The sequence below is a fragment of the Passer domesticus genome, chromosome 4, assembly GCF_036417665.1.
Source record: "Passer domesticus isolate bPasDom1 chromosome 4, bPasDom1.hap1, whole genome shotgun sequence".
Taxonomy (NCBI): Eukaryota; Metazoa; Chordata; class Aves; order Passeriformes; family Passeridae; genus Passer; species Passer domesticus.
Window position 1 is genome coordinate 40,160,524 of NC_087477.1, and position 11,806 is coordinate 40,172,329.

General features: G+C 46.5%; 1 protein-coding gene across 1 annotated transcript; it reads right to left on the reverse strand.

Moving 5' to 3' along the window:
- Positions 1-5,883: 5,883 nt before the first annotated feature.
- On the reverse strand, positions 5,884-11,109 carry SPINK2 (serine peptidase inhibitor Kazal type 2). Its single transcript, XM_064417336.1, has 4 exons — positions 10,989-11,109; positions 10,520-10,557; positions 9,914-10,023; positions 5,884-6,047 (listed from the first exon to the last, which is right to left on the reverse strand). Exons 1-4 carry the CDS (start codon positions 11,035-11,037, stop codon positions 6,002-6,004), a joined length of 243 nt encoding a protein of 80 aa, XP_064273406.1. The 5' UTR covers positions 11,038-11,109; the 3' UTR covers positions 5,884-6,001.
- Between the last annotated feature and the right edge of the window lie 697 nt (positions 11,110-11,806).

Consider the following 11,806-nt stretch of genomic DNA (forward strand, 5'->3'; position numbering starts at 1 on the left):
GGGGCTCAGGCACTCCACTGTCAGAGGCTTGGTTGTGTCTAGTGTGCCTGGCAGAGAGGCTCCAGGGTGGAGGAGGGTGCCCCTTCCCTGTCTCTCGGGTATGGTGTCTGGGCTGGTGGATGGGGGTTCTTTTCAGGGAAGGAGTATGGGAGCAGGGTGCAGTGCTGCACAGGCAAGCAGCTGGAGAGTGCTCAACCCATGGGAAAGCCCAGCAGGCTCAAACAAGCACAAACAGCCTAAGAAACCTGAGCTAACAAAGCTGTACCTGCACCACTGCTTAGGAAAGTCACACTCTTGTCACAGCACGTCTTTTAGCACCTTGTCCTGCTGGAGGGAAGTGGTTTGGGGGACACCCAAGGCTGGGGGCCAGTTCCCATCAGTGGTGAGGGCAGGTTCTGGAGGCTCACTGCCAATCTGAGGCTGTTTGAAGCAGAAGGAAGGCTTCTGGCACTGGCGTGGGATTGCTCTCATGTTGCTCCAAGTGTCTATGTGCCCGTCTCTTGGCTGGCTGGTGCTACATACAGCCAGTCTGTCTGGCTTCTCTGGGTGGGCTTTTCTCCCTTCTTCAAAGGCTGCTTCTCATCCTAAACCTAGTCCTGGCTAGTAAGTTCTCCAGGGAGGGCTTTATGTAGGGCCATGTCTCCTGTAAGTCTCTGGCTGGGCTGCAGAAGCCCTGCTCTGTGGGGTGGGCACATTAGGGCTCAGCTCAAGGAGCCCACTGGAGAGCTGTGTCCCCTGAGCTACTCCTGCTGTCCAGCACAAGCCTGCCTGCATGGCAGGGGAACTCTGGAACAGACTGTCAGGGGTTTCCAGAGCCTGCTTCCCTTGAAATATACTTCACTTAGCAGATATTCTTTCAGCAAGATTCTAATTCTAACCTCTGCTGCCCATTTCCCTGTTCTGTGCATAGAAATGGGTTTGCTGACATGTGTGCCCAACCATGGCAAATATGAGCCATGGGGAAAATAAAATACACAAGGGGCCAGCTCTGCTCTCCATGCCCAACCTGCTGTTGCACTGGAAATGTTGGTGACCTGGGACAGGGACACACAGGAGACAGCTGGTGTGTAACTGCTCACAGCCTGCTGGTCTCTGCCAGATGTTTTTCAGTCCTGTCATTTCTGAAGACCTGGAGGCTCTGAAAGTGTTTTCATTCTGCTCTGAATAAAGTACTCTTATCACTCCCCAGTGGCAGACTTTGGCCCTAAACATTCCATGATGTTTTCACCCAAGGAAATTGAATGCAAGAGATGGGGAATTAGGCAGAAGGCTGAGAGGCATTTTTCTGCTGTGCACCTACACACAGCACTCCAGATAACTGGGGTGCTTTCTCCTAAGCAGTCAGACCTGTCGGGGTGGTTCTGGTGGTTCTGACAACACCTGACTTTGGGCAGTGCAGGTGCTGGTTGCAAATGCAGCAGCCTGTTGCTATTGCAAACTGCAGAATAAGTGAGGTGGAAATGACATCTCCAGTCTCTAATCCAACCTCCTGCTCCAAGCAGAGCCTTCTAGATCTGGTAGCTTAGGATTGTGAGCAGCAGAATTGTGAACATCTTAAAGAATGTTGAACCTCTGTGTGTTCCTGTCCTGGTATTCCTCATGGGAAAGAAATTTTTGCTGGTATTTAACAAAATTTTTGCATGTATATAAGATCCCTATTTTAACCCATTATTACTCATATGTGGGGTTTTTTGCCTTTACTGGTGCATGGCAGAGTCTAAAGGCAATGCTTGTCAGAAAACAAAATTTTTTTCCCTCCTCATGAGCCCAAACAGTTTTTTTTTTCAGAGTTAAAAACCTCCTTTTCCTCTTCTGATGACTTTTTTAAAGGATATCCTTCTTTCTCTGTGTAAGAGTGGAAGAAGTCCCCAAAATATGCAGGTTTTTCCTCTTTTTGGACTCAGTCACATAGCAACAGGTGGTGATAGGAGTTTACAGACCCTTATGCCCAGAGTTTAGGAAGTCTTTATATTGGCTGATCCATGGAGATAATTTGCTTATTGCCTTGTCCTATTTGATTCTGACATGAATACTATCTAATTCTCCATAGATAGTCAGATTTTAAACTTTGGTTATGGTTGCAGATCCCTAAATTCTCTGGAAGAAACTGGCTGATCATGGCATGGATGGGTGCACTGTTTGCCATGTAAAAAACTGTCTGGGTGGCACAACCCAGAGAGTGTTGGTGAGTGGAGTTACATCCAGCTGGTGGATGGTCACTAGTGGGGTTCCCCAGGGCTCAGTGTTGGGGCCAGTCCTGTTTAATGTCTTTATTAATGATCTGACCTAGGGGATTGAGTGCATCCTCTGGGCACAGGATGAGCTGATAGTCAGAGAAAGCACCAGAGACACAATTTGCATTTTGCTTGGTTGTCAGGATTTACATTTGGTAACACAACTTAGTTGGACTTGGCATGTTAGGTTTACAGTTGGTGGTCTTAAAGGTCTTTTTCAACCTACATGATTCTGTGATTCTTAGCAGATAAACTTAAGGTCATTGGTGTGACCTCCCCTTCACAACCTCACATTTCACCACAGCTCTGTGCATCCAGCTGTATTTATGTCCCCTACCACAGGCCTAGTGAAGGCAGAAACCCTGTGGGGCAAGAAAAGCTGTGAGTCCCATGTAAATGCAAAGCTGATTTTTGGAAATTCAGAGAGAAGCAAGCTACTTGGCATTTCCCAGAGCTTGCCAGAAGGTGAGAGCGTGCATGCACATCGCTACAGTACAACCCCACAGCCTCCTACAGAAGCCACTCCTCTTTGACAGATGCTCTTCAAATGAAGAGAGAGGGTTCACTTCAAGCCTCCATTTACAGACATCTGCAAATTGCTGGATATCCAAAATATTTGAAGGGGACTGGCAGATAAGAAAGGACTTCCAGAAAACCCAGGCCCTTCCAGTGCAGCAGTTTGGGGCTTGGTACAATATCCCACAAAATCTACAGTGACACCAGATATTACTAAGCAAGGTAAAGACCTCAGTCCCAGTCCTATTCTCTGCTCCACAGAGTGCTTCACAGTAGGATTTTTCACTGGAGAAGCTGGAATAGACTAGCTTATGTAAGAACAGTTTTAGGTCAACTCCTAATGTCAGGAAGAAATATTCAGAATTGCTTAAAAGGTAAAATTAAACACATGTTCCAGATTCTTGCATAATTTCTCACCAGTTGACTGAAGAAGAACTTAAAAGGGGTTAATTTTTCCTCAATGTAAAGATGAGGCACTTTCACAGAGAAAAGTTGGGGTTTTTCTCTGACGTTATCTAGCTAAGAATTCCCCAGAAACCTACGCTACTTCTGTAGATGTTTAGAGTTCAGAAAATGAAGCAGTTGCTATGTGACCAGCTCAAAAATCACAAAGCTAAGAGAGAAGCCAGTGCAATCCTACACATGGCATTGAACGCCACAGCTTCATCTGTGAGTCATCTGCCCACAGAACAACGTTTCTACCAAATTGTGTGCCATGGAGTCTCCTCCAAAAAAACGACTTGGATTCAATGATCAGGAAAAAGCAAGTTAGCTTTGCCAAGTAAATGAGATTGACCGAGTATCATTGACGCTAATAATATAATACAGTTGAAAACAAACAGCTCCTAATAGAACGTTTATGCATTCAAACGACAATGATGAATAAAAAGCCTTTCCTACACCCCCTACTGAGAAGACAAAAGGAGCTTTAAAAGAAAACAAATGCTGCCGCCTAGAGAGCAAGCTGGAAATCCACAAATCCAAGCTCTTCGTACTGACTGTCTCACGCAGGATTCAGACATGGCTTTTCTCGCTCATGGTCCTGTGTCACCAGGAGAGATTTCTCTTTTCCTCTAGATACCCGTGTTACTGAGCAGTTACACCTCTGGAGGAGAAAGCCTGCATACCCTTCAAAGAGTGCCTGAAGCAAGGGGCTGAGCAGTTCCCAACTACCACAGCTAAGCTGGGAGCTGGAGCCCAGCTGTCCCAGAAAACATCACACACTGTGCCTGCTGAGTGACAGTATGTGGAATTCAGGGAACTTTTAAAAACATTTTTCCTGGGCAAATTTAAAAACAATTAAAATTCCACAGGAGGAAGAGTTGAAAATTTAATCAGTTAAAAAAAAATGCTGTTCTTGCAACTCAACCAGAGGAAAAAAGCCGTTCATCTGCACATTTCATTAGCAAAAGGCAGTAAGACATCTTCTGACCTTCCTTTGATCTGTATGGATGGCTGCACATTCTCCTCCCAGTGAGATCAGGGCTGTGCTGATCCTGTGAAGCTAGAAAATATCATAAAATCCTAATCAATCAAAATATTGTTCAACCACCTGAGCTCAGACAGAAAAAAGATCCTTTCTTGATTCACAATTCACATCATGCCATTCAGCTGGCATAACTCCTTGTTAGCCTCACACGTGTAATAAGCCAACAGGAATGCTTGCCATAAGGTTGTTGATGTCTAAAGATTACAGTAACATCCTTCTATGACACTGTATTATGAATTATGCCACGAATCTGTGATTATTATGTTAATATTATTCTAAGTTATGTTGTGAAGCTGTGCCAGGGGAGGTTTGGGATGGATGTTAGGAAAAGGGCAGTTAGGCACTGAAACAGGTTCCCCGGGAAGCACCAAGACTGTCTGAGTTCAAGAAGCGTTTGGATAATGGTCTCAATATGGTCCTAAATGTAATGTACAGTTTTAACTTAAAAAAAAACATCGTACTGAAATTCACCACCTTTTTGAGCTATAAAGCTTCATAAACACATAACTGGTGTACACTACTGTTTTAGTTTTGGTGGGTTTTTTTTTTGCTTCCAGCCCTCCAGTGATTAATCTTTGCCCAAAGAAAATGACAGCAGGCATGTGCTGGAAGGTAAGGATAGTTTTGACCCTTTAAAGGAACTGTAAAGCAAAAACATTATTGTTGTTCAAACCTGAACTCACTGACCTGAGAATGTTCCTGAGGCATGAAATGTGCTGTACATCTCTGCCTGCACTGCTGCTGCCCAGCAAAGCCTGACAAAGCCATGGTCTGGGGCCAGGGGGAGAGCAGGTGCTGCTTGGCTGAGATCAAAGGTAAAAGCCACCTGTGTATTACCAAGCACTGTAAGACAACCCAAGCACAGTTAATTTCAATCAGCATGCAAAAAACCTGTTGTTCGATGGGACAGAAAGAACAAATCCAAGATATGTGCCCATATCCTTGACAAGGAAAGGACCAAATCCCAGTTCTTGCTCACCCTCCCTATGGGAAGGCCCACCAGAGTCACTCTGGAGTGCACTCCTTCACAGGAGTCTTGAGCTTTCCAATTTTGCTTTGATGTTTGCCACAGGAAGTGGCTCTTGGGTGCCAGCCAGGCTGGTGACTTCATGGCCCCACAGAGCAGTGCCCAGAGGGATGGGGACCTGGAGGGCAGTGTATGTCCCCTGCCCATGCCTCCAGCATTCCAAAATAGCCTTTACTTACAGCAAGAGCAGAGGGTGCCCAGGTCACTGTCCCCCACCAGCAGGACCTGCAGGTAGGGAGCCAGGGGCAGAGGCTTGGCACGTGTCAGGTTGCCATCACCAGTTTGGTAGCCATCCAAGAAACCCAACCCTTCCAGTGGCTCTCCAGGGGTTGCTGGCACCTGTGGGCTCAGAATATCCCAGAACCAAAGAGCACTGCCACTGACAGAGATGCTGGGTCCTCCCTGATCCCAGGAGGGACTGTGGGAATGGCAGTTGGTATCCACTCACTTCCTTCCTTGGTGCACTCAATTCCTTCTCTGGACAACTGATCTTCTGGTATAGAGTGAGGACATCCCCTTCTTATGACCCATCTTTAGTAAGAAAATACATCAGGGTTCAGGTTATAACTGTACTGTGGGTATGTTTACAACCACTGGTTTTAATACAGCAGACAAACTTTAAATATGCAAGTTTGTTTATTAAGACAGGCTGCACAGAAGGTACACTTAAGGCATTGTTTCCATTTGGATTGTCTGTGACCCTCTTATTTTCTTGAAAAGCAGTCATCTGTCGTATCAGCATTGTCCCTTTCGGGCAATTTCTATATGCGTATGATCTTCCCTGCAAAAAGAAGAAAAATATATTAGAAGAGAAACAGTACTTGAATTTTACAGACACATTTTATAAAGTGGACTCTCGTTTCTTTCTATGCATTCAATTAAACACAGTGATGCATTAATTGCATCACTTACTGAATGCATCACCACAAAGTAGCCATGATGCAAAATTTTATGAAATCACATACACAGAGTGAGTAACTTACCACAGGCTTTGTTACCTATAAAAACCTGACAAAACCATCTGCAAATCTGAGAACTGTCACACCACATGACAAATCATACCATGAGGACTAACATGTCCATTACAAAGCACCAATACAAGTTAAACTTTGCAGTCTCTGAGGTGCAAACCAGTTCTAATGCTTTCAGTATTTCCTCCTTTCACATGGGAATTCAGTAGCAAGGGTGTGCATCCTGATGCATCTCGGCATCTGAGGCTTCGCTAAATTTTAAATGTGTGGTTCTCTGAATGCTGGAATCTTTTTTAAGGAAAATTTAGCCAAGTACCCCTTAGTTTGTGAACACTGGTTTGTTTTTCTTGCAAGTCCTCTACACAGTACTTTGGGGTGCTCCATTAACAAATCTCAATTTATCCGGCAAATGCAGACAGAAAAAGAAACAAGTAGAATGCAAATTGTCCCAGATAATCAGTTTGTTTCCTTATCTTAATAGAATCAAGCTGGTTTACTCCTCATGAAATTCAAGAGACTTATGTTTACCCAAAAGCAGGGTTAATCTGTACTAGTTAGTAATAGTCTTATCAGGGATCTTTTAACCACAAGGTAGTGCCAGAAGGCAGATCAGGAATAGGAAAGGCAAAATCAAGGCCAGGGGATGTAAAACATCAGTAAGGATGTAAGGAGTGGTTCTGGCTGAAGGATACCCTCACACTAAACCCTGCAGAGACACCTCAAGCTGCTGCATCTATTTCCAAAGAGCACGTGTTGCTGTTGGACTAGGGTTAAACTAAGATCAGATGTTCTCATTGCTACTGGACACTGAGTGTGGAAGAGACCTGGGATTTTAATTTGAGCACCCACTTAGAATAGATTAAATCTAAGCTTTAAAAGAAAAAAATAAAGTTTAAGGAGGAAAACTAACTTTGGTCTTACAATTAAGGGGCTTCACTGCAGAGGCAGGATGGGGAGGGTTTGTGCTGCACCTTTGCTCCAAGTGTCTCATGCTATTTTGGATAAACTGCAGCAACCTCTTCTGCAGCACTGGATTCACACAGGGCTCTCCAGGTGCCCACACAGTCCTTCATGGCTAAAAGAGCTCATGGACAGTACTGGCTTGGCCGTCAGGAAGCACAACTCTCTCCAAGAAGTCCCTTCATGGGGTTAAATATGGGCTAGAACAAACCTGCAAGATGGCAATTGAGAATCACTCCAAGCAAATTGAGAAGTGACTGTTTTGTAATTTAGTACTGGATGTGTCCAGTACTAAATTACAAAACATATCTGTTTTGCAATATCTGTTTCTGTATCACCACATTAGGTTATTTCAGCAACTAGGCATGCAGCCTGCTAAATAGGGCAGAAAAATCTCTTTGTTCTGTCTTCCTAAGAAGTGTGACAGACTGTACCTTAGATTACTTGGAGTGGAATGATCATTGGTTATGACTATGGACTGTTTTTCAAAGCTGAAATTCCTCCAATAAAGCAAAATGTTTTATCCGTGTCGTGTTCATGCCAAGTCAAATACTTTAGAACAACAACTCCAGGCTGAACTAGAAGGCCCCCAAATATGCCAACTACTGGACTATAAAAGAAAAATGATCAGGAGAGTATCTGACCATGCTATGTCCCTTCAGACCAAAATACATGTTTCTGAGCATGTAAGAAGACAGCAAAAAAAGATGGTTAAGACAAAATTCTATCTTATGTTTATAATTGGATTTAATCCCATGTATCACACAAAACACGTACTTTACATCTTATACTAAAAAGCCATAAAGCCCCATCACTAATTACTTAAGGAATTACTTAAGGAGTTGAAATAAGCAGCAGATTTGAGTGGAGAACCCTTTGTTCTGTGTGCAATGCTGTATTCAGGAATCTGCCATGCATCTATCTGGAACTGAGGGATCATGCCTGAAAAAATGAAGCATCCTAGAAATCCTAGAAAGGCTGGATCTCAAAGCCATCCTTCTGTTCTGAGAGGATCAAAGACACTGTCTAGGTTGTGAGACACTTTCCTGTCTGTGTCTCCACAATATGGATTTGCACTCTCTATGGGCAATATTCAGCACTTCTTTTTGTCTTTTATGTACTGATTTCACTCCATTTCTCCAGATCTCTGGAAATTTTTATAATATCCTGCAGAGATCACCATATCCATGCCATTTTGCAATTTTTATTATTTAAAATATGATAGCTCTTTCAAATGTAAAATGCTGATCACTGCTTTTGAACCACAGCATTTCAAACTTCTGTGACTTCATCCTTTAACAATTTCAGCTGAATAACTATTTGTCTGCTTATGTGAATGTCAAGTGGAGATAATGTAAACTGCCTTATTAATGTCATGCACCAATACTTCTATTTCCTCCTACTCTGTTTAGCCAGTTATCGTGCCAAAAAACTAAATCTCATGGATTTGATCGGATTATTTCTGACAAATCTGTATCTGCTTTGCTTACATTCCTCTTTACCTCTGGCTATGTACAAAGCCAATCACTTAATAACTTACTCCAACATCACTCGAGGCAGGAAAGATGGGTAGGCTCCTAATACGTAACATGCCAGAACCTCTTTTCTTCCCTTTTAACAGATTCTACTGTGTGTGAATTTTGATTACTTTTCTTTTTTTTCCTAAACTGTAGGTTTACCAATTCTCTTTGCAATTTGTCGCTTGCTTGGGTTGTTTGTGGTGTGCTCTGGTGAAAGTGTTACCAAATTCTGCAGATATGCATTAAACACTTCAGCACTTTCTTTATAACATTACCTTAAGTGTCCTTTGATACCTTTGTCACTTTATTTTGGCCTATGTTTCTTTTATCTTGATCACTTGAATTTTGTAGATTGTGTACTCAGAATTAATCTTTCCTCTGCCCCAAAGTCAGAAACTCGTTTCAGCCTTCCCTTTCTGGAGATCTATCTGTTCACAGTTTTGTTTCTGTTATTCTGCTATGCTCACTTATACCTTCTGATGGAAACAGAGTATCTTTTATTTCATTTATATAAATTGCTTTTTACCATCAAAATTTCTATTCACAGCAGCTCCTCTCAGTTTGTACTGAGAGACTGCTCTATAAAGGTTTCCAGTCAATTGTAATGGGGAGTAATAATGCTTATTAGATACCAATTCTCTATGTTTTCAGCATGTTTTTAAAAAAATTAAATTATTAAGGAATAAAATACCCTCTCTCAAACATCAGGCAGTCTTTTTTATGATTTTTAGACAACCTGAAGGCAAAATAGCATTTTCTCCTAACACTTGTTGCTCTTACTCTTCTTTGTGAAAAGAAGAACAGGAGCTTGGATCTTGAACATGAATATTTTGTATGTAAAGCTGCATTTTGGGTGGGATCTTTCATGCTTTCTGGTGGAAAGTGTGGAAGGGTCTGGCATTATATTTATTGGTTGTATGGCATTGTATGAACATGACAGACAACCTCCTCTAAGATACTCCTTCTCAGGAAATACTAACACAAATATTCAGTATATCCAGCTGACCAAATTAAATCGAAGCCATTTGCAGGTAGCATGATAAGGTTGCAAGGGATTCACAGCTGAGAGGACACTGCTGAAAGTGCAGTGCAACAGTGCAAATGATCCAAAGCCAGTAAATTGTCTATCAGTTATCTGGAATGCCAGGGTGAATGTTCTGCTGGAATGTAGGGAAGGGAAGGACAGAACTGCCTACCTGTTAGCAAGGCAGAGCACACACTCGTTTCCGTAGGTCTGTCCGTCAGTGCCACAGACTGGGTGGTAGTCCCTTGGACACATGTACTTCCCATACTGGGAGCAGTCGGGCTAGGGAAGACAGGGACAAAGAAGCCAAAGTTACACCATTTGAAACAGGTTTCTGTTCAGCTTCTGAAGAATCCTGGCATGCACAGAAAAAAAGGTGTCCAATGGGAGCTGGCACAGCATTTTTAAGTGCCACTTTATCTTTCATGCTCTTATGGGAATTTATCACTTGAGGCTCGGCTCCTGCTGCCTGGCACGGCCTAGCTGTGGTGTCAGGACTTATGTGTGCCCCACAGCGCAGCCCTTCGCCCGCTGAGCGTCAGCGGGACACACGGACAGCGGCTCCCCAGGAAGGGCAGTGCAGACGGACATGGTGAGGGATGGGCATCGCCAGGGCGTGTGCGCTGCGGAGCCAGCAGCCTCAGCTGTGGGAGAGAGCCCTGCTCAGCGCGGGGGCTCCGGAGCCAGGGCCGGCCAGACCCCAGCGGTCTGGGCACGGCGCCGGGCAGCGGGAGGCCTGGCTGGAGGCACGGAGGGCAGCGGCGCAGGCGGCACTCACCGGGTAGCTGGCCATGGCTCCGGGACACGAGAGGAGCCCTGTGGAGAGCGAGCAGCGTTAACGGCGCCTGGTCCCTCACGGATGCCCCGAGCTCCGCGGGACCAGCCCCGGCTGCTACCGACCGCACGCCGCCCCGTCCCGGCACCCCTGACCAGCCTCTGTCCGCTCCTGGGACACCCTCACCAGCTGTCCGATCCCGCCATCCCCCGTTCAGCCGCTGTCCCGTCCCAGCTGCCGTCCGGGACCATCCCGTCCCGGTTCCCCGTCCTGCTCCGGATGGCTGCTGCCCACCCCCGGCTTAGATCCCGCCGCCGTGCCGCTGAGCCAGCCGGGGCACGGCACCGCTTCAGGTTTCCCCTTCCCTGGGACGGGACCGGCCGGGACACGGCACCAGCCCGTCTCCCACTTCCCCGGCACCGGCTCCCCTCCCTCCCCGACCGCCGGCGCCCCGGCGCGGAGCGCGCGGTACCGGCGAGGAGGACGGGCAGCAGGAGCAGGAGCGCCAGCGACCGAGCCATGTCACCAACTGAGCGGCGACAGCGGCGACAGCGGCTCGGGGCGCAACGGCCGCGCAGAGCGGGAGCCAACGGGGCCGCGGGGCGGAGCCGGTACGGGCGGGGCGCGGGGCGGCCGCGGGCGCGCTCACGGCCGGGGTGCCGGCGGGGACGCGGGGTGGGCGCTGAGGGAGCCTCCCCGGGAAGGCGCTCGCGGGCAGGGAAAGCTTTCCCGTCAGAGCTGTGTGGGTGGGCAGCGCAGTTAGTGCGGGGCGCCGGCTGGGATGCCAGCGTGCCCCAGGCTTCCCTCCGCGGCTTCAGCCCGTCAGGGCTGGGCTTTGGTGGCAGTGCCTTGGAGGTTGGAAATACGCGCAGTGCCGTGCGGCTGTTAAGGTCAGAGCCCGTGTCCCGTCACAAAGTGACAGGAGATGGCTTCTGCTGAGCTGTGAGTGCACTCCCAACGGAACGGAAAAACTGTCCCAGCAATAAAGCAACCTGTCTGCCTCCAAAGGGAGTACAGAGGGCTGGAAAGCCTTGGCACGCTGTCCCACCCGCATGGCTGGGAGTCTCGGCAGCACTGCTTTCCAAAGAGTGTCTGGTCTGTCGGTCACTGATAAGAGTGGTTAGCTTTGCAGGGCCCAGAGATTCGCTTTGTGCAGGGTCTGGCTCTGCAAATGTTTTTATACAGTTTCCCAAAATCTAGGGTATGAACTTGTAAAATGGCCTGTGCTTCTGTGTATGAGCTGGGGTTAGAGCTGTCAAGTGTTTTGATATGTCCCACACAGGTACATAC